Source organism: Dasypus novemcinctus, chromosome 8, assembly GCF_030445035.2.
Source record: "Dasypus novemcinctus isolate mDasNov1 chromosome 8, mDasNov1.1.hap2, whole genome shotgun sequence".
Taxonomy (NCBI): Eukaryota; Metazoa; Chordata; class Mammalia; order Cingulata; family Dasypodidae; genus Dasypus; species Dasypus novemcinctus.
In genome coordinates, this window is record NC_080680.1 from 5,956,183 (window position 1) to 5,983,131 (window position 26,949).

General features: G+C 43.4%; 2 protein-coding genes across 6 annotated transcripts in view; one reads left to right on the forward strand and one right to left on the reverse strand.

The window, feature by feature from the left end:
* LOC101421072 (serine palmitoyltransferase 1) overlaps positions 1-26,949 on the reverse strand; it is a 222,381-nt gene that overhangs the window by 41,873 nt on the left and 153,559 nt on the right. For 4 of the 5 annotated variants that reach the window (XR_011649331.1, XR_011649329.1, XR_011649330.1 and 1 more), the window contains exon 1: positions 915-13,953. The gene's annotated coding sequence lies outside the window, so the exon portion shown is untranslated. Of the gene's footprint in view, positions 1-914 lie in introns of those variants that run through there. The other variant, XR_011649332.1, reaches the window with a different exon arrangement.
* On the forward strand, positions 11,271-26,771 carry LOC131279392 (putative spermatogenesis-associated protein 31C1). Its single transcript, XM_058301417.1, has 2 exons — positions 11,271-11,359; positions 23,955-26,771. Exon 2 carries the CDS (start codon positions 24,867-24,869, stop codon positions 25,911-25,913), a length of 1,047 nt encoding a protein of 348 aa, XP_058157400.1. The 5' UTR covers positions 11,271-11,359; positions 23,955-24,866; the 3' UTR covers positions 25,914-26,771.

The window sequence follows — 26,949 nt, forward strand, 5'->3', positions numbered from 1 at the left end:
TTTAGCTAAAGTATTCATGAAATATTATGCACACCTAGCGCATGTTAAGGAAGAGAATACATGTAATGTCAAAAACAACACATGCTTTTATTCATACACTTCGACAACTTTCAACATACATGTCACACAGCATCTGATGCCTATAAAGGCAGCAAGATGGTAGGACAGTTTCATGAAAATAAGATAGACTTTATTAAAAGGATAATTGCTCAGCGAGGTGGCTCAGCAGTAGATTATGTCATAGATAACCATGGTCTTCTCTTATAACCATCCTCTGACTCTAAGATTACAGATTGCTTAAAGATGAATGACACATGTTACTAAGTCAGGCTGAGCACATTTTAGACTCCCAATATGAATTTTGCATTAAATAAAAGGCCCTATTTCAGATCATGAGGATAATCAGGTATGTGTAAGGAAAAGAGCATGGGACTAAGTGTTAAGGGTGGGATATCAGGCTTTCCCATACCCCTCACTGGTCATGTGACCTGGGGTAGGTTTCCTAACACCAAGTCACACCTGTCTCTCACCTGAGAAAGTGTGCCTTAGCCTACAGGCTCTCAGAATTCCTTCATGGGATACTATTGCTTTCAACTGTACCAATGGATGCCATCCTCCATCACTCTATTCCTTCCATCTGGCTCATGCTGCTACTTAGAGCTCTTCTTCCTCACTGCAGAACACCCCACACAAATGAACAGCTGGGTCATGCTTTGGCCTGTTGGGTGCTGCTGATTTGCAGACCTTGGTGTCTATGTCTTGCTGAAAGAAATTCCACTTCAACATGGACCAAAGACATTTGTTTGCACCCACAATGTGTTCATCATGCTTCAGCAAAGCAAAACTTGTTTCTCAAGTACTGGCCTGTTTTAATTTGCTACCCACTCTAGCCCAATGAGTTGCAGCAGACTTACCCTTGTCCTCTTGTGTTCTCTCAGCAAGCACTCACTGGGCAGCCACTACATGTAAGGAAGTCCTGTAGGGTAGACAGAGGTGAATTCACTTTTTAAAATAAATTTACAGAAATGTTGCCTGTCTCCCAGAACTCACCATCTAGAAGAAAAGTCAGGCACATACCAAGAGGAGGCAAATCCTTCAGCAGAAATTATAGGAGGGCATGGAAGAATGACTGAGGAGCGATGAGCTTTTCAGGGCTCTCAGAGCTCTCAGAAGAGATACTATTTCCCCTGGACCTCACATCATGATTGAGACAAAACAGAGCTGGCAAGAGGGGGTGGAGGGGGGGGAATGAGAAAGTACAACCTGGGCCAAGTAGGGTGAAAAATGAGTGACACTTTCACAAATTGGGGTGAGAGAGAGACAGTGACAGAGAACTAACAAGCATCCCCCAAAGCACCCAGAATACAGTTCTCTATAAGCCATTAACTCAGGAGAGCCAGGATATTGATGAGTTGGGAAAAGGTGAGATGTAGGTGGACACTGGTATCTGAGGTCAAAGAGTATATGGGCACTGGAGAAGAATCTGGCTTGACTTCCTTAAGTGTGGATATCTGTGGGCGTGCCCCTGGGGCCGTTAGCTAGACAGCTGGCCGGGCCGTTAGCTAGACGGCTTTCGCCTCGGTGAGGCGAACTTCTCGAATGGGTTGTGAGTGATGATGGGGCCCGGTATCACACAGCCAGGTTAAACATACAGTAACCACCCCGGAGACGCAGGCTCGTGGTGCAAGTCTGGTTTATTGGGGAAGTGGTACAGCTTACATAGGCAGGGGTGGGGGCTTGAGGTGACGTGTCAATTATAGATGGGCTAAGGGGATGGGATGAGGTAGTTTTGAAGTTGACACGTGCGGGCTTCTCTGGCGGGAAGCTGGCTAGGAAGAAGGGAAGTGCCTTTTCTGATAGCCATTGTGTATGCTTAGCGGCCATTCTGGCTACATGTTGTTTACCAGCAAGCTCACCAACAATACCTCCATTTTTGTTTTATTTCAAGACTGCAATAACTGTGCCTGTCTTAGGTTGTTCTCCCTTGAGAATCTTACCTGTCTTTGGCTACCAGTTATGAGTCATTTATGCCACACAGTTGCGCCTGTCTTAGGTTGCCTCCCTCTGGAGGTCTTACCAGTCTCTGGCTGCCAACTGAGCTTTCTGGCTGGAGGGAAGGTGGCTGTGCGCTAGCTACACGGCTACACGGCAGTGGTGGCTTCAGGTTCTTGTGTTTCTTCTTGCATGAGCCGTTGGTACTGATGAAGCTGAAGTGAATAAATGGTGAAGGCTGAAATGTTTTCTATTCTTTTTTGTAGCCGCTTAATGAGACAAGGAGCTACAGACACAACACAGATGATTAGCATTAAAGGACTAATAAGTGGTGTAAGCCACTGTACGAGGGGGGAGGAGAGCCAATTCATGAATGGGGGACTGAATGATTGAGTTTTAAATTTTTAGGCAGGTCTTTTAATATTTGGATATTTTGTCCTACTATACCGGAACTATTAATGTAGAAACAGCATTCTTCTTGGAGGAATAAGCACGTTCCTCCTTTTTTGGCTGTAAGCAAGTCTAGGGCCCTGCTGTTTTGGAGGGTTACGCTGGCTAGGGAGATGAGTTGCTCTTGAAGAGCTTGAAGGGAGGCAGTTGTGGAATCAAAGGCTATTTGTACTGATTCTTTAAAATTACCGGTGACGATAACAGTGTGTGCTAAGGTACCACTGGCAAGTCCAACAGCTGCAAGGGAGGAGGTAAGGCTGGCTCCTACCAGAAGGGGAAGGAAGGCGGCTCGCTTGCTATGGAAAGAAGAGAGCAGCTGGGAAGCTTTGGACTCTGTGTATAGTATAAACTGCGGGACAATGACTACAGGAATACAGGGACCAGGAGTGGTGGAATTAATCAAGGGTGTGATTGTTCGATTGCACCAAAAAAAGAGGCCTCTTGGGAGCTGGATGGTACCTGTAAAGGAAACGTTTGTTGTGCAGGTGGGAGAGAAGGAGGTATGGCTGGTTTGGAAGCAGGTGATATTTTCAGGGCTGCTCCAAAGGGGGATCTGTGTAAGGGGGGAAGAGAGGTTGCCAGGTGTTGCTGAGGAATAGTTGGAATAGTTGGAGATAGAAACAGGGACAGCCGCTAGTAGGGGACACTGGAGGGAGGTGCACAGAAAGCAATGAGAAATATTAGCAATTCCAGATTGATTAAGGAGAGAGACGGTATTATTGAGAATTGTGAGCAAAGAAGGGGGATTATATACTAGCAGTTGCTCGTTTAATTGCTTTTTGGCTGTTTTTATATTTACGAGCATGTTGGATATACTGATTGGAGATGAGGACTGGTTGTAGAGACTATAGCGGTGGGAAACCATTATGGATCTGGTGGGCCAAGTGTCACCCCCATGAGCATATAGCTTGCCGGTGATTCCAGTAGCCCATCTGTCATTCCAGGGGTCTTTTATATGGAGGTAATAACCAGATTTATTGGCAAAGAAGAAGTTTGGGAAGGACGACTGCCATGGCCAGTTAATGACACAGCTCCAATAGGGGCAGCCTCCATAATAAGGGCCTTGGTAATAGGTGTTGGTACAGTATGCTTTGGTTTGGGTGTGAGGGAAGCAGGCGTAAGGTTTACGGCTACTTTGTTGGTATGATTTAGGTGTTTCGGTGAGTTTGATCGTAAGAGGTGTTTGACATCCTTGAGGTGAACAGTGGCCCGTGCCAAGGGGGCGTGATGTGGTGCTTGAGCGAGAGGTTATAGTTTCTTTTACTGTGAACATCCAGAGATAAAGGGCTTGTCCATTGACTGAGATAATGAGTGAGTTAATTAGAGAAAGAGTATGTATAAGAGGCAGCACATGGTGGGTGGGTTATACACAGCAGGCGATAGCGAGAAGAAGGCAAATATGCATTATGAAGAAAGTGAGGGGGAAGGATTTGTGCAGCATTGTCCAGTCACTTGGAGAGCCAGCGAATAACAGGAGGGCTCCAACAAGGGTGACGAAGCTACATAGAAGGATTCCAGGGAGGCTACACAGCTGCATTAGTTTCGGTGGCAGGTTTTACGAGATGGCTTGGGATCCACAAAGGCTGGTCGGTGTTTTCTGGAAAGACAAGCAAATCCTCATCCTTGTGTTAGTAGAGGGTGGGGGCCTTTCCATATGTTAGTGAGGGGGTCTTTCCACATAACAAGGGGGACCAGCGTGGGGGCTAGTCTTAGGCCTCCCCAATGCCGGCTTGCTGGAGTAGTATGATTTTTGTCAAAGGTAAGGAAGTTGATAGTGACTAGGGATCTGTTGAGCAAATCCCGGGGGGTTGCTGTAGGGAACTCCCCTGAAAGTTTCTTGATTGTATTTTTGAGGAGCGCATTAGATCGCTCAACTAGGGCCTGTCCTTGTGGGTTATAAGGGATTCCTGTTTTGTGTTGAATGTTCCAGTCATGGCAAAATTGTTTAAAAGTTTTGGACTGAAAGCAGGGTCCATTATCTGTTTTTATAGTCCAAGGGATACCCATTTGATTAAAGGCTTGAAGGCAGGCTGTTATAACATTTTTTGCTTTTTCTCCAGATAAAGCAGTGGTGAAGAGAAATTTGGAGAATGTGTCTACTATCACGTGGACAAATTTATAGCGGCCAAATGAGGGGACATGTGTGATGTCCATTTGCCACAGTGCGTTTGGACGGAGGTCCTGTGGATTAACTCCTTGGGGCTGTAAGGGGCCTATAGGAAGGAAAGGTGTGCAGTGTTTGCACTCACATGTGAGGTGCTTGCACTGGGCTTGAGTGATGTTGGGAAAAAGGTGATGGAGGGAGTTAGCTGACATGTAGGAGCCTGGCTTGATCTAAGGAGGTAGAGTATGGAAACAGTGAGAGAGGAGTCAGCAAGGTTGTTTCCTTCTACTAGTGCTCCAGGTAATCCAGTGTGTGAATGGATATGCTGGATATACCAAGGAACTGTACGATTTTCGAGGAGGAGTTGTAGCGCTAAAAGGGTGCTATCAATTAACAAACTGGGCTTAACCTTTAGGGTTGCATAGGGCAGTATTCGAACGGCATTGGCGGCATAGGCGCTGTCAGTGAACCTGTGAGGCTAATTTTTTACCAATATAGGGAGAGAGGCGGCTCTCTTTGACACAGATGGGGATAGTAAAATTTTTAGTTTGCCTTCTCCATAGTATGTTAGTTGTGGGGTAATGGCTACTAGGATGCAAGGCCTCATTTTTATAGAATAGAGCATTTTTGGGTTATAGTTAATTTTCTGACAATCATAAGTAGGATTCTTGGTTATGATTAAATTGTAAGAGGGAAACAAAGTCACAATAAACTGAGTATTACTATTTTTGAAGATAATTATGGCCTGATTTTTAACCTACATACAGGAAGGATGGTTACTAATGCATAAGGGTTGATAATCAAATGGTAATATGAGATTATCAATTCTTTGTCTTTCTTTATAGGGTTTAATTGGCAATCGATTATCAATTCGTTTAGGGAATATATGGGTTTTATTCAAATATATATGAAAGAATGGATTTTTCCAGGTTAGCACTCTAAATAATGGGGGGTTAGGTATATAGACCTAATAAGTGTAATTACTGGCAGCTTCCTTATTACTTATGATCACCATCATCAGAAGCTGTAGAAGACTCCATCTCTTCATTCTGGGGTTTAATCCTTTTCGCAGATAACTAAACTTGTTCTCCATTTTCTGAAATGATAAGAGCATAGCCGCACCCCCTTACTTTAATCCTGCCTTTTTTTCCCATTCATTGCTTAAATATCTTTCTAGAATATTGGTTGATCTTCATTTCCTGTGTCTACTGTAGATGTTTGACATTTTCCAGAGTGACATTCCACAGGTGTTAATGAATTATAAACATTAAGAAAATGTAAAGTAAATAAAGCTTTTGCTAATTAATCTTTTGGTGTCATAATACCATTTTCTCCTCCTTTTTGATTTAAAAGCATAATTTTTAGGGTATGATGGCTGCATTCAACTATGGCTTGACCTGTAGGATTATAAGGAGCATTAGCAACATGTTGAATACCATATTTTAAAAGGGAAGATTCAAAGGATTTACTAATGTAAGAAGGTGTATTATTAATTTTTAGAGGCATCCCATTACAGCAAAAGCAGACTATAGATGTGAACAAACATGATGCAACTGTTCCTTACTTTGAGCAGTACTCTACATAAAATGAGAATAAGTGTCAATATAAACACAAACATATTATAGTTTACTAAGGGATGGTATGTGAGTAACATCCATCTGCTATAATTGAATAGGACTTAGGCCTCTGGGATTAGTTTCAGCCTGAAAAGGCACCACTGTTAGTGGTTCATGAGTAGGACAAGCGTGAATAATTTTTGTGCCTGTAGTTTTATTAACTTTTGATATTTGTTTCGCAGGCCTTTAGCATTAATGTGAGTTAGAGCCTGGTAATAACAAGCACCTTGTAAACACCCTACTAATAAATCAGCTTGAGCATTATTTGCTGTCATAGGACTAGGCAAAGAGGTATGAGAGTGTATATGAGTAATGTAAATAGGATGCTGTCTTAATCAGATGTTGCAAGTCAGCGAAAAGTTGAGATAACTCATCAGTAGCAAAGATATGAGCTGTCTCAATATGCTTGACAGTAAGACATACATATTCAGAGTCAGAGACAATGTTCAAAGGTTCCTTAAATATTGTTAACACCTTAATGATGGCAGCAAGTTCAGTACGCTGAGCAGACGTGGATGGAGTCTGCCAAGCCTGTTCTTTTCAAGAAGTAACGTATGCTGCTTTTCCATTACTATTACTATCAGTAAATACTGTACAGGATAGTTGGGCTATGCACATAGCCCTGAAAAGCACTGCAAAAGTTTATTGTTGGCTTTTTTACAGATAGAGGAATGCAGCTGGCTTGATTTGTCTAAGACACTAAAGAAAGTCTTAGCAAGTTTTAAAACAAAGTGATAGCAATACAGCTGGACTTTAACTTTTTGCAACAAACTAGCAGTGTTTGGGATTGCTGCATACTACAGTGTTGTTATTTTAATCTATGATAAGAGGTTGTTTCTGTGACACATACTCTTTTATTATAATTAAAACCATAAATAACCACATTGTACTTTTCTTTAATATTATGCTGAAATATTGGTAACTTTATACACTTTTAAGCATTTATAGAAAACATTTACTCATACAACTTTAATTAACAGAGGGTTTAAGGAAAGAAAAAACTTGTTAATTTCATAACACTTTAAAACACCTTTTATTTAACTTATAACATATTAAATGAACTCAATTATTACTTTAATTTTTCTTTCAAAGTAAAAGAACAAATCTCTTATAATTAGTTTGGAATAAAAGGCTACTGTTCAGGATTAGGTTTTGAGAAAGCAGTTTTGAACATTATGTTCCTTTAAAAGAGATAGCGCAAGAAGCACAAGAAGCTATTTTGATAAAGCAGACTTTCTCTGTAAACTGATTATTGAGGATAAAAACTTGTACTAAAACAGACTGATATGAGAGGCCTTAAGAACAAAATTTTTAACTTTGCATTAGCATAGTACTTGATACTAAAGCCTTTAAAATTTTATAGATAGACCCATTAAATTTTATTTAACTTTAACTATAAAAATTCCTTTTCCACCAACCTTCTGCACTTTCAGTATTCACTCAGGTTTTGTCCCACACTCTACTCTTTCCAATAATCAATCATTTTATCTTAGGACAAAATTATCTTCTGTTTCCTTAACAATAAAAACACATTCCTTATAGCCTACATACAAAGTTATCAAGCAAATTTCTTATAACATAATACCATGAACACTAAACAAGCTTGTTAAAATAATGAACTTTTCTTTAAGTACTTAATACTTAGTAGCATGCAATATCAGAAACAGTTTCCTAAAAGCAAGTTGTCAAGGGATGCTGGCTGCAGCCAAGCTTCCCTGTTATAAAATTACCTTTTATTATTATTATTATTATTAATTCAGGTTTGTTTAATAATGACCTTTTGGAAATGGCCACTTAAACACTTTAATGTAAACAATGCTTCATAAGACCTTTTATAATTATTTATAACCATATAGACTATAATTATATTATTTTAAGACAAATTTTACCTTTACAGAACACATTTCTTTACTTAAAGTTACCACAATTATTTCTATAACTGGCCACATGCATTTAAGTTCCAAGAGTTTATGAAAATTAGCCATTCTACTTTAGAACAAAACACACCTTTTTGCAAAAACTTATTAAATTTCAGTGAGCATTTTCACAAACTTTTAACCAAATATTCATTTGTTTTACATCCTTCATATTATCCTGTGAAGAAAAATAAGCTACTTATTTCAATCTAGGCAAGAATAACTTTTTATAAAAAGGCTTATAGTAATTTTGCTAATCAAGACTTATGATTTTTATGATTGTAGAGATTTTATTAACATTTAAACTTAAGTATTAATATAAGCGCTTATTTAATTTTTGGCAATTTGAATTGAGCTCTTTTATAAATTTTTATCAATTTATATTACCATCCGGAGGTATCAAAATATACACTGACATTGAACGAACAGACAAACACAGAACAATCACAACACAGTAACAGAAACATACAGTTTACAATTAACTCATAATTCTTACTTTCTTGGTATAGCTGCTTTTAAGCTGTCCATTATACCACATTTTAAATATAACTTCTTAAGATTTCTTCTGTAATCCACGTTGCCTGTAACATGCAAGCTTGTGCTTTGAAACACTGTTATTAGTTTAGTTATGGTTAAACATTGTTCAAAGTGGGGGGGGAGGGGGGGACAGCTAGCCTGAACTTTTGGAAGGGTTTATTGCTCCTGACATTTTAAAGCACTTGGGGGAATGACTATTATTCCGTGAGTAATGTTGTGGGTACCTACACTTTTGGCTTCATTATAATAGAAAGCTTTTTAGGTAATGTAATTTCTGGGGGTTAAAATAGCAAGGACTAGGCTTTTCCAATCAGTAGGTGTATTGTGAGCATGAGAAATGCTGTTTAATAACATCTGAGCACAAGGGCTATTAAGACTATATTCTTGAACAGATTTATGAAGGTCAGTAATGGTTTTATGATGCTAAAGAGCCTAAAAGGGAGGAGAATCTCATTGTGGTAATTTACTGGAAAGAACTGAGGAGGAGTGAATGGGTGGTGATTAAGGACAATTGCAGTAAGTGGAGCTGAAAGAGGAGGTGTAGAAGGCGTGGCAGTGAAAGAGTTAATAAGCGGAGCTGAAAAGGGAGGTGTGATAGGTGTGGCAGTGAGAGAGTTAGGCTCTGGCAGTTTTAGCCAGTGTCTAGCGGGGCGCCTGTGAGGCAGCCGTGAATAGCTAAAAGGGTGGGTATGAGACTAAGAGGGAAGGTTTTGCCTTCATGGGGCTTAGTGGATTTGACTTGCCTTAGCAATTTAGCCCAAGTGGCAGGATTCCATATTGCAGCAGTGGAAAGCCATGGGTTAAAATGGACAAGAAGGTTGGAATACTGATAGAGGTATTTTTTAGTGATTGTAAGGCGGCGGCTAGCTAATAGGACATATAACGCCCGTGCTTCTAGTGCGTTCTCAGAAGAGGCTAAGTTCCCCATTCTGAGCTTCACTCACTGATATGAAGAGGATCACTTCGGATCCCGCTGGTTGCTGTCTTGATGAGGTGGGGGGTCCCTGTTCAGGGCGTCAGTTGTGGGCATGCCCCTGGGGCCATTAGCTATATGGCTGACCCGGCCGTTAGCTAGACGGCTTTCACCTCGGTGAGGCGAAATTCTTGAACAGGTTGTGAGTGATGACGGGGCCCCAGTATCACACAGGCAGGTTAAACACAGAGTAACCACCCTGGAGACGCAGGCTTGTGGTGCAGGTCTGGTTTATTGGGGAAGTGGTACAGCTTATATAGGCAGGGGTGGGGGCTTGAGGTGACGTGTCAATTATAGATGGGCTAAGGGGATTGGGATAATATGAAGCAACTACTTGATGGGATGAGGTAGTTTTGAAGCTAACACGCATGGGCTTCTCTGGTGAGAAGCTGGCTAGGAAGAAGGGAGGTGCCTTTTGTGATAGCCATTGTGTATGCTTAGCGACCATTCTGGCTACATGTTGTTTACCAGCAAGCTCACCAATACATATCTCTAAAATCCTTTAACAAACACTAAAATATATAGACTTACATCCTATACCTATAGCAAACAACCACATAGCACATACTATGTGAGGTTTTTTTATCATTACCATGAAGATAGCTAGTTTAGTTCCTTGGCTGCTAAAACAAATACCGTACAATGGGTTGGCTTACCAACAGGAATTTACTGGCTCGCACTTTCAGAGGCTGGAAGGCTGCCTTCCTCCTGGGGCTGGTGTCTTCTGGCTGAAGGGCAGTCTTTGGAGCTCCTTGGCTTTCCCTTCCCATGGCAATGCACATAGCGGCCTCTTCTCCTTCCTCTTCTAGTTTCGTTGACTTCCAGCTTCTGACTACTCCCCTGGCGTCTCTCTGGCCTTCTTTATAAAGCCACCACCAACAGGTTTAAGACCCATCTTGACTCCTTTGAGTCACGCCTTACCTGAAGGAGCCTCATAAAAGGTCCTACTTACAATAGGCTCACACCACCAGGAATGGGTTAAGAAATGTTTGACTCATAGATTTGAAAATACTGTTTTGTCAGCGGGTATGTGTGTGTGTGTGTTCATACAGAATATTTCAAAAGCTTTTGAGTTTAACTTTTGTTAATTTCAGAATCAAAAGTGCTAGAAACTTTTTTAAAAAAAAATATCCTCTGGCAGTTGAATTTTTCAATTTCTTTTATACTGATTTAGCTTTGTAATCTTTTAATAATAAATTATCAATTTAATTTTTGTACAAGTCCCCCTACTTGAAGATGGCAAAGGTTGATTGAAACAAAAAAATTTTAATTTTCAAAGGTTATGAAATTGGTGGCACTCAAGCCAACGGATAAAGGACACCAGGCAGCAATGGGGTTTATCTGGGTTTCAAGTGGAATCACCTGAAAATTGTACTAAGGTTCATCGATGACTAGAGGGTATGGTTGGAAGCCCCAGAGGAGGGCAGAGGGATATAGAATGTTCGAGTAGAGAGAGTGGGGGGAGGGGCTGTCAGCCTTGCTCTTCCCTTCCCCCACCCTCAGGAGTCCATTGTGATGAAGTCACAGCTTTGTGATGTGGGCCTGGAACTTTAGTCCAGAGCTCATTCTTGCTGCTCAGTTACCAGCAGTGCTTTCAGATCATGAAGAATTATCTCCTACCTTTAGAAAAACTTAATGTTACTTGGCTGAGCTCCAGTGCCAATTCCTGGCTCATTGATATCATCCTCGCCCTCCTATGTGGCATGGGGCTGTTCTTCCTGCTACTCCCCTGTCTCCTGAGTAACCTGTCTTCATCACCCCCCTCAAAAAGGTAAGGAATCCTCAGCCCGAACACAAAAGAGGAGTCTACTTCTCTCCTATTTCCACTTTCCTAAATCAACCAGAGAGACTTGTAAGATGGGAAATCTCAGGAAATACTAGAGCATCTTCTTTCTAGTGACAGACCAGGCCAGGAGTTAGAGTGGGCATGAGGATTTTATGTGAAGGTCTCAGGCCATCTCTCTGGGTGTGGTAGTGATCTCCAGGACCACATCTGAAATGCAATGGCTCAGATGATGATGGGACTCCTAAGAGGGTCCTGGATCACTGCAGGATCAGAGTCCTCAGCCCTGGGTCATTCATCACCTTCCCCTGACAGGTGTCTCCTCTGCATGGGGACTGATGGATAGAGCACTGCAGAAAGCTTATGATCTGATGCTGCTTGGAAAGCAGAATCCCACATGATAGAGGCCAGATGTGCCTGTAGGTCTGGGGTGTGTCCCCTTCTTAAAATCCATTGTGGATCTCACAAAATTCTCTGCCTCAAAGATGGAAAACAAGTATTTTTAACCACTGTAGAAATGAATAAGTAGACAAAAGAGCTCTTTTAGTTAAAGGTAGTGGGGCGTGTCACTTGTGGGTCTTGAGAGGGGAGAACTAGCCCGGCCCCTTACTCCCTTCTTGTCTCTCAGCCTCATGTGGAGACACGGGGGAGAAGCAGGGGGCAGAGGAGAAGTGGTGCTCTGAGAGGCAAGCTCTGCCCGCTCAGCCCTGAGCCCCCCTCAGCCTCCATCGTTGCCGTCTCCAAGGCCAACTCGGGTGTGGGGGACATCAGGGGCTACAACCCGCCCCTCTGAGGAATGAGCTCTCAGGAAGTCTCGTAGGAGGAACCCCAAGACCAGGGTCGTTGTCACATCCCTGCTGGGCACTCGGGTGGGAAGAAGCAGTGATGGGCCTGGGCCATGGCCATGGGTGCTGCCCGGGGGGGGGGGGGGGGATGGCGGTGGATGCAGTGATGGAAAACTGGCTGGGCTGGAGGTGGAGCACCCAGGTGCAGCTGAGGACGAGTTGTTGAACTTCCCTAAGGCTCAGATTCCTCAAGATGTCACAGGGGATAACGGCTGTGGGATCACTTTGTAAATGAAGAGCATCTCCCATACCTGAGCCCTGCCATGGCCATCACGGATGGAGTGACCTTGTCACAGATGCCTGGGCTCCAGACTCTAACGCCCGATGGCCTCCCCTAAAGGGACATTCCCTTCAGCCTCCTGTAAGGTCCTTAGGCCCCTCCCTTCACAGCCTGTAACCCAGAGCCCTGATTTCCAGGTTGTAGGGAAAGCCTGCAAGAATTATAGGAGACTCAGGACCTGGTCCTGCTTCTGAAAACAGGAGTAACCTTTCCCCTTCTCTCCTGCGTTGCTCTTCTTATCAGTCCCAATGCAATCCAAGGGCAATAGGGTGGGCTGGGGCTGATAAAGGAGGGGGAGCCCATGGAACAGAGTGAGGCAGAAGGCCCCTGGGCATGGGATGGCAGGACGTGGTGAGCTGGGTGTGGGGAGCAGAGGGCCCCGTGCCTCGGGGGCTCCCCCTCTGCCCAGCTTCCCTGGCCCTTCTGCTCCTGGCTGCAGCTGGTGCTTCCTGTCCCTGCAGCCACCTGGAGCAGGCCCCAACCAGGGAGACTTTCATCAACTCTCACATCAAGACCCCTCTGGTGAGATGCATGAAACAGAGCCTGCTGAAGCCCCTCTCCCACCAGTGGAGCTCGTGGACAATGCTGCTCCCACCGTGTCTTTGGCTTCCACAGCTCCCCTGACCGAGCCCCCTCTGCCTCTAGCCACCACCCTATCACCGCACCCAATGACCCCCTCAGTGCCTCTTTCACACTCATTCCCGAGTGCTTCTGAGCCACTACTGGTTCTAGACCATCACACACACCAGCCGGTTGCACCTTCCCTTTCTGTAACACAGGCCTCTGCTTCGTTAGCCTGCCCTCAGCCTCCAACCTCCTTCTCTGCTCCACCTCTGCTGGACTCCATCTTGACTCTTTCTCGATGTAATTCCATTTCATCCCCACAGGGCAGGTCCCCTGATAACAACTCCTGGCTGTCTGCTTCTATGCCAGCAATCCCAGGCCTTGCTCACTCAAGCCACCCCAGCCCAGCCTTGCCCTGGTGGTGGGCAGCTGCCAGGGCCCTGTTATCCCCCACCTCAGCACACTCCACATTCCAGCAGGAGCAGCTTTCCCACCACTCACAAAGGGCCTCTTTCTGGGGAGGCCCCAATAACAGGCAGGTAGAAGTTGGTGGCCCCTCTTTCCTCAACGCTGAAAGCCAAAAGCTCCTGGAACTACAAACCACAAAGAGAGTGGAATTGAAGATGTGGAAGGAAAACAAAAGAAGGGGCCAGACTACCATCTGAATTCTTTAGGGAATGTGTTAAAACCACTTGGTGCAGAGTAGGACAACACAATTGCCCAACCTCTCTGGAGCAGCAAAGACAAACCAGAGCAGCTACCCAGTCCTGAGATGCCCCCACATCCTGAGACCCTGAGGGCCAATTTAGAGCAGAAATTTAGCCAGTTCTTCTGGGGCCTCCCGTTCCTGCACAGCGAGTCTCTGGTGGCTAGTGTCTGGGTTCCTGGTTCTGGTTTTTTTTTTTTTTTTTAAATATTACATTCAAAAAATATGAGGTCCCATTCAACCCCACTACCCCCATCCCCCACTCCCCCCACAGCAACACTCTCTCCCATCATCATGACACATCCATTGCACCTGGTAAGTACATCTCTGAGCATCACTGCACCCCATAGTCAATAGTCCACATCATAGCCCACACTCTCCCACGTTCCATCCAGTGGGTCCCAGGGGGATCTACAATGTCCCGTAATTGACCATAAAGCACCATCCAGGACAACTTCATGTCCCGAAAATGTCTCCCCATCTCATCTCTTCCTCCCATTCCCCGCACCCAGCAGCCACCATGGCCACCCTTCCCACACCCATGCCACATTTTCTCTGTGGACATTGGATTGGTTGTGTCCATTGCACATCTATGTCAAGTGGGGGCTTAGATTCCACATGGATACTGGATGCACTCCTCCTGCTTTCAGTTGTAGACACTGTAGGCTCCACGGTGTGGTGGTTGACCTTCTTCAACTCCATGTTAGCTGAGTGGGGTAAGTCCAATAAATCAGAGTGTAGGAGCTGAAGTCTGTTGAGGCTCTGGGCCTGGGTATCGTATTGTCAGTCCAGAGATTCAAATCCCCTAAATATATCTTAAACCCCAGCACCAACTACAATTCCAGTAAAGTAGCATGCAAGTCTTGTGAAGAGATCCCCTCTGAGTCCAGTTCCATCACACAGAAACAACAGCTCCAAAGAAGGGCCATCTGACATGGCAGTGAACCCCATCTGCCATGACCATAGAACCCGTGGGTCTCTTTATCCCTCAAAGGAACCAATACCTGGGGTTGTATCTACTTTATCTGTCTCTGAGGCTCTGCTCAGGTGTGCATAAGGGCATTCCTTCTGACAACCTGCAGACTCTTTTTTAGAGACTCGTAGCCTTATAAACTCATTTCTCCTTTCCATTTCCCCTTTACATTAGGTCAAGCAGCATTTTGAAGTCACGTTATTATATGTAGACAGGGATGTTCTGCTGATCCGCATTGAACCTTTAATTCAAGGTCTTTTTCTAATTGCATCTTCAGCTGGTATGTGGTAGTGATCCCTCAGTGCCAGGGAGGCTCATCCCCGGGTGTCATGTCCCACGCTGGGGGGAATGCACTGTATCTACATACTGAGTTTGGCTTCGAGAGTGGCCACATTTGAGTAACATGAAGGCTGTCAGGAGGAAACTCCCAGGCACAATGCTACTCTAGGCCTTGTTCTTATTGCAGGTGTATAGGCTCACAAGCATAACCATTAGTATCAGGAGCCCACTGTTGGGCCTTCATTCCTCCCTGGTTCTTACCATTGCACCTGGGGGACTGCTGCTGCTCCCCCAGGGACCACGACAGAGACCCCCTGGCCAGTAACCCAGTACCCCCCCAGCTGTTGTTTATAATTGTTTCCTCTATTATTATATCTAAACATTACCATGTACCCTGGACATATGCCCTGTATAACTCCCTGTCAACCATATAAAGCCTGTCAATAACATCCCATATCAGTATTCCTCCACCGCCATTGTTGAACCACTCTGTGATCCAAAACTTCCTGTAAAATGAATCCCAATATAATGTCAGTTTCCCTTACTAGTAAAATGGAATATAGCGATGAGTTTAAAGGTTAGATCTAGAGTACATATTGATTTGGAAAAATTTCTACATCCTTTTTCTTTTCTTTTCTTTTTTCTAATTATTGAGCTTCTCTTCACAAGAGTCTTAGATCACAGTAATTCATATATACAACATAGAGTACTCCCACAGATCCACCATAAAACCTTTTCCCTTCCACAGTGATAATCTTTTAACTTATTCATATCATATTTCCTGAAACTGATGTACAGATTCCGAAACAATAGCTTTCAAACAAGGTGACATCTGTGTTTACAATGTGGTCCAAACTTTAGGATGTACAGTTTTCTAAATTTTTTAGTTATCCTATGTTTTGCATTATGGTTTACATTATTAGTCTGTCGTCCCTTATATGTTTTTGGTGTAATATTACATGTTTTATATTCATCCCCGTGTACTCTCACAAAACTCCTCTCTTGCCCCCCATTTACCACATCCATTTTCCCCTCCCCTTGAGGCCCACAGCGCCAGCCAATCTCGATTTCCTGAGAAGCCACGTCCAGAGATACTTGCAGCAGTGTTCAGGGCCTCACTTTCTCAACTGCCCTAATGCCCTGGGAGCCACCCTTTCTCAGCAGAGATACAGTTCTCTCTACTTGATGGCATTAGTCCTCCCCAGGATGTGGGTCCACCCCAACTATCACTTCTTGGGTCTCTACCCAATGGTACAACCCACCCTGGCAAAATGAGCCTTCAGCTATTCCCCCAGAGTCCGTCCCACATCAGACTATCCCCCCTGAGCATCCTAAACAGGTAACCCTCCTAATTATATTTTGATACGATTTTCTCAACATTTTACTCTCAACGAACACCTGACACTCTCCTATGTTCATATATTGCCCCTCCCTCCCCCCAATTTTTGGACAATATTATCCCTCCGCCCATCTCCAGCCCCCCTCAAACCCACAAAGCCCCACCCAAAGGAAACCCCTAACCCCCAATTTGTCCATTCTTTGTGCTCATACTTACTGCCAGCTCATCATAGATTCCACCCCTACAGATGTCGGCTCACATCCTTCCTCCACCCCCCGATTTCCTGTAAGCCTCTTTTCCAGTCTCTAGCTCTCTGAGGCAGGTTGCTTATTTCATATCATTGTGGTCATGTAATATTGGTCCTTCAATGCTTGGGTTGCTTCACTCAACATAAGATTCTCAAGATTCATCCATGTTATCACGTGTGTTTGTAGTGTATTTGTTCTTACAGCCAAGTAGTATTTCATTGTGTGTATATACTACATTTTATTGATCCACTCATTTGTTGATGGGCATTTGAATTGATTCCAACTTTTGGTGATAGTGAACAAAGCTGCTTTGAACATTGGTGTACAAATATCGGTTTGTGTCCTTATTTTCAGTTCTGATGGGTATATACCCAGCAGTGGTATTGCTGGGTCATATGGCAAATCTATGGTTAGTTTTTTGAGAAACCGCCAAACTGTCCTCCAGAATGGTTGGATCCTTCTGCATTTCCACCAGCAACGGATGAGTGTTCCCCTTTCTTCACATCCTCTACAGCATTTGTATTCTGTTTTTTTCATAGCTGCCAATCTTATGGGAGTAAGATGGTAACTCATTGTAGTTTTGATTTGCATTTCCCTGATAGCTAGAGATTTGGAGCATTTTTTCATGTGCTTTTTAGCCATTTGTATTTCTTCTTTGGAGAAGTGTCTGTTTAAATCTTTTTCCCATTTGTTAAATGGGTTGTTTATCTTTTTATTTTCAAGATATAGGAATTCTTTATATATGCAAGTTATAAGCCTCTTATCAGATATATGGTTGCCAAATATTTTCTCACATTATGTAGGCTCTCTTTTCACTTTCCCCCATTTCTCCCATTTCATTTTCTCCCATTGTGTGGGTTCCCTTTTTACTTTCTTGACAAACTCCTTTGAGGTGCAGAAGGCTTTAATTTTGCGGAAGTCCCATTTATCTATTTGTTCCTTTGCTGCTCGGGCTTTTGGTGTGATATTCATGAAGCCATTTCCTATTACAAGGTCCTGTAGATGTTTCCTTACACTGCTTTCCAAGATCTTTATAGTCTTGGCTCTTATATTTAGGTCTTTGATCCATCTTGAGTTGATCTTTGCATAAGGTGTGAGATGGTAATCCTCTTTCATTCTTCTACACATGGCTATCGAGTTCTCCAGGCACCATTTGTTGAATAGGCCATTCTCTCCCAGTTGAGAGGGTTTGGTGGCTTTATTGAATATTATATGGCTATATATATGAGGTTCTATATCAGAGCTTTCAATTCGATTCCATTGGTCCGTGTGTCTCTCCTTATGCCAATACCATGCTTTTTTCACTACTGTAGCTTTGTAGTATGTTTTGAAGTCAGGAAGTGTGATTCCTCCAATTTCGTTTTTCTTTTTGAATATGTCTTTGGCTATTCTGGGCCTCTTTCCTTTCCAAATAAATTTCATAGTTAGTTTTTCTAGTTCCTTAAAGAAGGCTCTGTTGATTTTTATTGGGATTGCATTGAATGTGTAGATCAGTTTTGGTAGGATAGACATCTTAATAATATTCAGTCTTCCTATCCATGAACAAGGAATATTCTTCCATTTATTTAGGTCTTCTTTGATTTCCTTGAACAGTCTTGTATAGCTCTCGGTGTATAAGTTTTTTACCTCTTTAGTTAAATTTATTCCTAAGTATTTGACTTTTTTATTTACTATTGTGAATGGTATTTGTTTCTTGATTTCCTCCTGATCTTGCTCATTATTGGTGTACAGAAATGCTACTGATTTTTGCGCATTGATCTTAAAACCTGCGACTTTACTGTACTCAGTTTATGAGTTCTAGAAGCTTTGTTGTAGATCTCTCAGGGTTTTCTATGTATAGGATCATGTCATCTGCAAATAATGAAATTTTGACTTCTTCCTTTCCAATTTGAATGCCTGTTATATCTGGTTCTTGCCTCAGTTCTCAAGCAAGTACTACTAAGACAATGTTAAATAGGAGCAGAGACAATGGGCATCCTTGTCTTGTTCCTGAGTTTAGAGGGAAGGATTTTAGGATTTCTCCATTGTAAACAATGTTGGCTGTAGGTTTCATATATACTCTTTATTAAGTTGAAAAAGTTTCCTTGTATTCCGATCTTTTGGAGTGTTTTTATCAAGGAGTGCTGTATTTTGTCAAATGCTTTTTCTGCATCTATAGATATAATCATGTGATTTTTTTCCTTCAATCTGTTTATATGGTGTATTACGTTGATTGATTTTCTTACGTTGAACCATCCTTGCATACCTGGAATAAATCCCACTTGGTCATGGTGTATAATTCATTTAATGTGTTGTTGGATACGATTAGCAAGTATTTTGTTAAGTATTTTTGCATCTAGGTTCATTAGAGAAATTGGTCTGTAATTTTCCTTTCTTGTGGTGTCTTTGTTTGGCTTTGGTACTAGGGTAATGTTGGCATCATAGAAGGAGTTCAGCAATGTTCCTTCAGTTTCGATGTTTTGGAATAGTTTCAGCAGGATTTGTGTTATTTCTTTCCGGAATGTTTTGTAGAATTCACCTGCGAAGCTGTCTGGCCCTGGACTATTCTTAGTTGGGAGATTTTTAATGACTGATTCTATCTCTTTGCTTCTGACTGGTTTGTTAAGATCATCAATTTCTTCTTTTGTCAATATGGGCTGCTTATGTGTTTCTAGGAATTTGTCCATTTCCTCTAAATTGTCATTTTTGTTGGAATATAGTTATTCAAAGGATCCTCTTATGATAGTCTTTATTTCTGTGGGGTCAGTGGTGATATCGCCTTTCTCATTTCTTATTTTGTGTATTTGCATCTTCTCTCTTTTTTTCTTTGTTAGTCTCGCTAAGGTTTGTCAATTTTGTTGATCTTCTCAAAAAACCAGCTCTTGGTCTTGTTTATCTTTTCAAGTGCTTTCTTATTCTCTATTTCATTTAGTTCTGCTCTTTTCTTTGTTATTTCCTTCCTTCTTCCTGTTGGGTCACTTTGCTGTTGTTTTCCTAATTCCTTCAAAAGTGCAGTTAGGTCTTCAATTTTTGTTCTTTCTTCTTTTTTGATATATGAATTTATGGCTATAAATTTCCCTCTCAGTACTGCTTTTGTTGCATCCCATAAAATTTGGTATGTTGTGTTATCATTATCATTTGTTTCAAGGTAGTCATTGATTTCTTTTGAGATTTCCTCTTTGACCCACTGTTTTTCTAAGAGTGTGCTGTTTAATTTCCAAATCGTGGTGTGAAGTCTGGGCCTCTGTCCCTTGCAAATTTCCAGCTTCATTCCACTGTGGTCAGAGATATTGTTTTGTATGATTTCAATCTTTCTGAATTCATTAAGCCTTTCTTTGTGGCCTATCTTGGTCTATCTTGGTCTATCTATGGTCTATCTTGGAGAATGTTCCATGTGCGCTTGAGAAAAATATATATCCTGATGTGTTTGGGTGCAATGATCTATATATGTCTATTAGATCCAGCTCCTCTAATATACTGTTCAAATGTTTTGTTTCTTTAGTGATTCTCTTTTGAGATGTTCTGTCCAGAGTTGATAGTGGTGTATTAAAATCCCCCACTATAATTGTAGATCCATCTATTTATTCACTTAGTTTTTCCAGCATTTGCCTCATGTATTTAGAGGCACCCGTGTTAGGAGCATAAATATTTATGATCATTCGATCTTCTTGACAGATTGTCCCTTTCACTAAAATGTAGTATCCTTCTTTGTCTCTCACTATTGTTTCACATTTAAAGCCTATTTTGTCTGATATTAATATAGCGACTCCTGCCTTTTTTTGGTTATTGTTTGCTTGTATGATTGTTTTCCAGCCATTCACTTTCAACCTCCATGAGTCTCTAAGATGTGTCTCTTGTAGACAGCATATAGATGGGTCATATTTCCTTATCCAGTGTCCCAGTCTGAATCTTTTGATAGGTGAGTTTAATCCGTTGACATTCAGTGTTATTACTTTCAGGGAATTATTTGTCTAAGGCATATTTTCATTGGATTTGTGTTTCTCATATTTTGTTTGTATTATATTTTTTTCTCCTTCTATTTTTGTCATTTTTGTTGCTCTTACACTCTCCTCCAACTCTGCCTGTCCTGTTTTTTCCTTTCTTCCTGCAGAACTCCCTTTAGAATTTCTTGAAGAGGAGGTTTCTTGTTGGTATACTCTTTCAGTTTCTGTTTATTTGTGAATATTTTGAACTCTCCATCATTTTTGAATGCTAGTTTAGCTGGATATTCTTGGTTGGAAATTTTTTTCTTTTAGTACCTTGACTATATCATACCACTGCCTTCTTGCCTCCATGGTTTCAGATGAGAAATCAGCACTTAATCTTATGGAGATTCCCTTGTATGTGATAGCTTTCTTTTCTCTTGCTGCTTTTAGAATTTTCTCATTGTCTTGAGCATTGGATAATTTGACAAGTATATGTCTTGGGGTGGGCCTGTTGGGGTTTATGACCAGTGGAGTGCGCTGTGCTTCTTGGATATGTACATCTGTCTCTTTCAGTATATTTGGAAAGTTTTCAGCCATTATTTCCTTCAACACTCCTTCTGACCCCTTTCCCTTCTCTTCTCTTTCTGGAATGCCTATAATACGTATGTTTGAGCATTTTGCATTATCATTCAGGTCCCTAAGTCCTATCTGGATTTTTTCTTTTTATTGACCACTTCTACTATCTGTTTGATTTCCAATGCACTGTCTTCCACATCACTAATTCTCTGCTCTACCTATTCTGGTCTGCTGATATTTGCTGCAAGTGTATTTTTGATTTCTTGAATTGTGGTGTTCATTTCCATCATATCTGTTATTTTTTTGTGTATGTCTGCAAGTTTCCCTCCAAGTGTTGTCTTCATGTTGTTAACCTCTTCCTTTACCTCATCAAATTTGTCAGTGATAAATGTTCTGAGATCTTTCATTGCTTGTGCAAAGTTCTGCTCCCCTTCCTGATTTTTAGTTTGATTAGATTCAGCCATGTTTTCCTGATTACTGGTTTGATTTGTAGATTTTTTGGTGCTGTCTCATCATCATTTTTTCTTGACAGGTTTAATCAGTTCCTTAGCTTGTCTAGTTTTGGAGATTAATTAGCTGTTGTTTTTGTGTAAGTGTTATATCTTCTCTGTCGCTTTGTTCTTCTTATTATAATTTCTTATTGCTGGTTAAGTACACTTTAAAGGAAAGGATTAGTGCCAGGGAAAGGCGATTGTGTAAGGAAGGAAAAAGTGTAAAGTAGTATTGGTGATATATATTAACAAAGCAACAATATGAGTTCTGGGAGGATGGAGGTTAGATTTATGTAAATTGTGTAGAGTTATAGCAGTAGGTAGAGTACCTATAATGAGGTAGATGACTGAATATGGGAGGAATATGGTACGTACTAAGAAGCTATTGTTTTCATGAGAGAGGGAAAGAAAAAAGATAGGTAATAGGTTCAAGAGTGGATACCAGATGGAAAACAAAACAAAGGTATTAGAAATTAAGAGTTAGACACTATGTGGATCAAAGAAAGGGAGGTGGAATATAGAAGAGATAGTAGATGGTGGAGGATATCAAGATGTAGGGGAAAGGGGATAGTGTAGATAGCCAAAATCTATTCACAGAGAAATGAGGCAGTGGAGGATGAGGAAACCCAGCAAATGTGAGGTGTTTCCTGCAGGACCTATTGTATTGTTAAGATAAAATAGAATAAGAAGAAGATGGGGGAGAAGAAAGAGAGAAAAAAAAAAAAGACTTTGGGGGATACACTGGGAGAAAAGCATAGGGGATAATGCAATGCCAGGAATCAGCACCTTAAAAAAATAGAATAAAAAACAGAAATAGAATAAAAATAAAAACAAAACCAAACAAAGAAGAAAAAATGCAAATGTTGAGGGCAAGGACATTCAAGGATCTCAGATGGACCTCAGGGCATGGTGGATTCAGGGATGGAAAGTCTGAGATATTGAGGACTCAAGAGGTGTTAGTCTCTGGGGTGTGGGCCACCAGAGTCCAGGGAACTCAGACCTGGCAACGTCAAGTCCAGTTAACAGGAAGCCTGGGAGCACCACAGTGCATCACAGCCTTCAGGGATCCTCGCAGCTGGGTGCCAGCCCTATGTGTGAGGTCACATCCACAAGCTCGATCCTGTGTTCTGTACCCTCCAATTCACTCATTTACTAGGGTCTATTGTGTGGATATATCACCAATTGACTTCAGGAACCCTCCCACCCTGTGGTACCCCAGAATGGCCACCTGGGGGCACCTCTAGGCTGCAGCCAATTTAATGAGCCAGATCGATATCCAGGTCTGGAGGAGGGGCTTCAGCTGGAAACGCTAACAGCAGAGTCCAAACCTGAAATTCCCACGCTTCTCAAAATATTCCCCTAATCAGCTTCCAAACGTCTCCCACCCTATGAGACCCTGGTAGCGTCTCTTTGTTGCTATCACTTTAAGACTGCTGTAGGTCAGCAGCCAGGCTGGGGGGGCGTGGCTCTAGGCGGAAATGCTACTGTTTGTGTCTGCAATGAAAAATTCCTCCCGCTTTGCCATAAAACTCCCGTTTGTCTGCCCAAATCGGTCTGCAAGCGCCTCCCATCCCACCAACCCCCCAATAGGCTGCCCAGGGCCCACAAACTCCTCAGTACTGCAGAGCCTCCAAAAAAAGAACAAAAAACCCTGCCGCACCCGCACTGCAGTGGCTCCCCATGCTGTGGTGGCTCCCCGCGCTGCGGCAGCTCCCCATGCTGCGGCGGCGCCGGATGCCGTGGCTCCGCCCACCCAAGGAGGGAATCTTCCGCAAGCAGCTGGGATCTCCATGTATATTTCACAGACGCATCCTCTCTGTTACCTTCCCTCCAAATCGATGTCCAGATACCCCCCAACAAGCAAAAATCCCAAAACAGCCCGGTCCCAAAGAGCCTCCAACGCCGCCCAGCCGACTCCCTGCAGAAGATACTATCAGGGAAGTTCACTCAGCCACCATCTTCCCTGGTTCTGTTTTATTCAATGGAATCTAGGGTCTTACCAATTCAAATGCAGGCTGAGGAAGTCACACTTCATTCACAACCCCAGCCCTTGCCAAATTACATCGTTCAACCCCCACTCTCAATTCCAACCATGCCCTGATCCCAGGTCCCACTTAGGTCTCAAGTCCATTTACAGCCACAACCTCTGGTCCATCTCCAATCCCCTTTCCTAGTCCTACTGCGGTCCACACCCCAGACTGTTTCCTGTAGAGAATTACGGTCAACGTAATTCTACGGTCAACGTGACACAATCCCTCAGCCCAAGTGCTCTTCAAAACCTGGAATACCAACTTTTCAAGAAACAACTGGAAAGTTGGAGGGCTTTACCCCTTGTGGTCAAGAGATCTCAGAAAGCCTTTACTTCTCTCACTTCCAGCTTTCCCCAGGGGACCCAGGCCTCCCAGGCCTCCCAGACAATCTTCATCCTTCCTGGGAATTTTCCTCTCAATCCTGATATTCAAAAGCGACTAGACCAACACCTTCAGAAAAGGCTCATTCAACAACAGAGTGGCCTGCACCGTAGGATCCACCATGTGACTCTGGGACACATGCAGCCTCAGAGAAAATCACCAGGGATCTGTCATGAACCATCTCAGCCCTCTGTATATGAATGGCAAATTAGCAAGAACATAAAGAAGGTGAGATCCAGCAACTTAGGAAACTTCTGATTGTTTGGCTCAGCAAACTTCCAGCTAGGGAAGGGCCCAAAGGCAGATCTGGGGCAGAGTCTGGGGAGGGTCTCAAAATATAATGCATATCAGCAACCAGAGAGCTGTGAGAGGGACTCTGCCCAAAGGTCAAAACTTGAGCTGAAGAAAGACTCAGAGATTCAGGAAATGATTCTGCAAAGGACCCAGATGAGAGACAAATAAAAAATTACCTCAAAGCCCATGTGAACAGGAAGTCAGGGCAGATCAGTGAGGGAAGAATCCCCATGCAAGTGCATCGTTCCTGGTTGTCTTCTAGCCACGCCTTGCTCAAGTCTGACACCCAGGTGGAAACAAGTAATCTGGTATCCTCAAAGGGTCAGAAATATTGCATAAACACCTCCTAGGAGGTTTCCTTCCTCAGTATAAATACATGAAAGGTGCTGGAAGCACATATTAAAAAGTTTTGGGTGCAGCACAAGTGGGGCCTACTTCTCAAACTATTTGAGGCCATAAAACTCTTTAAGTTGAGGAAGGCCCAGGCCTGGCACCTTCAGAAGTCACCCTTTCCCACCTCACCCATCCATAAATCTGGTGCCAGGATAGCCGAAGTTGGCAAGCTCCCAGGGAGAAAACCCCAGATGTATCAGCAAGAGGTTATAACAACCAAGTCAGAACCCACCCTGAATAGTCCTCTCCCTGCCCCATCGACTCCATGTGAGGAAATCCAGGAAATTCTGGCACTGGTCCTTCCTGATGAGGACCGTGGGCTCTCAGAAGCCCCTCTGACTGGACAGGAGGTCAGGGAGCCTCCTCAGTCACTCATCCCTAACACCATGAGTAGTACTAAGCAGAGTGCAACTCTCCCGGGCTCCCGGAAAAGCAGCCTGGAGTCAGTTTCACATCAAGCCATGGCCAACAGTGGGTCCTATAAGGAGAGTAAAAGTCCTATCCCAGGAGCCTCCAGCCCTGGTGGATCAATATTGGAGATGAAGGTAGAATCCTGTTCATCAAGTTCAGAAGAGAGGAGGGAGGCCATAAAGTCTGACCGGTACCCTGCTCATCGGCCAAAATGCATAGACATCCTGAGAACCAGTCAGCCGGCAAGCTGCCACATTCTAAGTGAGGATCTGAGTGGCTTAGGGACTCCTGGGACCAGTCAATGCTCTACACCCTGTGGAACAACTGACACCCAAATTCCGGGACAACCATACCCTATAGCAGAGGTTGTTAGTGAACTTGAGACTGAAGTGAAGGTCAAGCCAGAGAATAAGCCTCAAGAGGGCCTCATGGATTTGCTCCATGCCTCAGACAGCCCGGTTTCTCGGGTGCACACATGCTGCCCTGGAGGCACCACCAGTGGGAAAAAGCCATCTTCTCATGTGGTAAATGGCAGCCTGGCAGCTAGAGAGAGAAGCCTGGGGCGGCAGGAGTCTAAAACCTTAACGCTTAAGGTTCCATTGAAAAACCAGAACAAGATTTTTGCCCCTTCTACCAGAATAGAGGACCGTAGGAGGCCCAGACCAGAAGAGCATGAAGAAAGGTGTATAGGATTGGGGAACCTCCCTGCCAGAAGAATGAGCCAACTTGGCCAGGCAAGGGGACTAGTCAACATCCCAGGCAAGACCCTCCAGTCCCCACCAAACAAGGAAGAGTCTGGGGCTGACATTCCCTTCAAAAAAGGATGAGTTACTTTCTTCAATAGGTATTCTCCAATAAAAGCAAAGGGCAGGAAGGTCCTCTGCCCAAACGCAAGCCCATGCCAGCCTCTGCCCAGCGCCAAGGACCAGTCAAAACCACATCAGCCTGTAAAGCCAAAGAGGCTGCCGAAGTTCAGGCGCTGGTGTCAGCCACATGCTAGAGGAGAAAATAACCCTTCAAACCCCAGAGAGAGGTCAGCAAAAGTGAAAAGCCCCAGTCCCTGTGCAACAGGGGGGTTCCTTCTGCCATAAGGCATCCCCCTCCACTGAGCAGAGGAGAGTGTTGAGCAATACAGTCTGCAATCGCTATGACACCCTGGAGAGGTGTTCTGTCAGAGAAAAGTGGGTCAGAGATAAGGATGGAAACTTCTGGAAATTTGTGGCAATCAAGATGAGCAATTACGCATTGCCCCCTGGGGCAGCCGTGTCCCCAGTCGGTTCCCACCAGGAATGGTCATGGATGCTGGGTGAGTCGGCCCACCCTCCCCACTGCCCACAGTACTGTCTTTTTGAGATAATTCATCTCATCAACTACAAAATGCTTCTCCACCCCTTCCCAGTAGAAAATGTTTTGTCCAAGGGAAAATGCCCTACATGCAGAGAAAAGCCTTTTCCTGATACTACTAGCACATCCTCTGCTGATCCAGGATATTTAATATTCACCTATATAAAAAAGCATATAAAAAAGTCATGGCTTCCATTTGTCATGCTGGGGCTGAGGGTCAATGTCGTGGGAGATCGCCTTGGTTTCTAGAAGGGAAGGCAGCATGGGGGGAGGCTGACAGTGGCATTGCATGTCCACCCTCTCTCCAGTTCCTCTGTTTCATCATTACAAAAACAAAGGCATCCAGGGAAACGGACTTTGGCCCAGTGGTTAGGGCGTCCGTCTACCACATGGGAGGTCCGCGGTTCAAGCCCCGGGCCTCCTTGACCCATGTGGAGCTGGCCCATGCGCAGTGCTGATGCGTGCAAGGAGTGCTGTGCTACACAGGGGTGTCCCCCGCGTAGGGGAGCCCCACGTGCA

Coding starts and splice junctions, on each gene's coding strand:
- LOC131279392 (XM_058301417.1), top strand. CDS start 24,867: ATGTATCAGCAAGAGGTTATAACAACCAAGTCAGAACCCACCCTGAAT.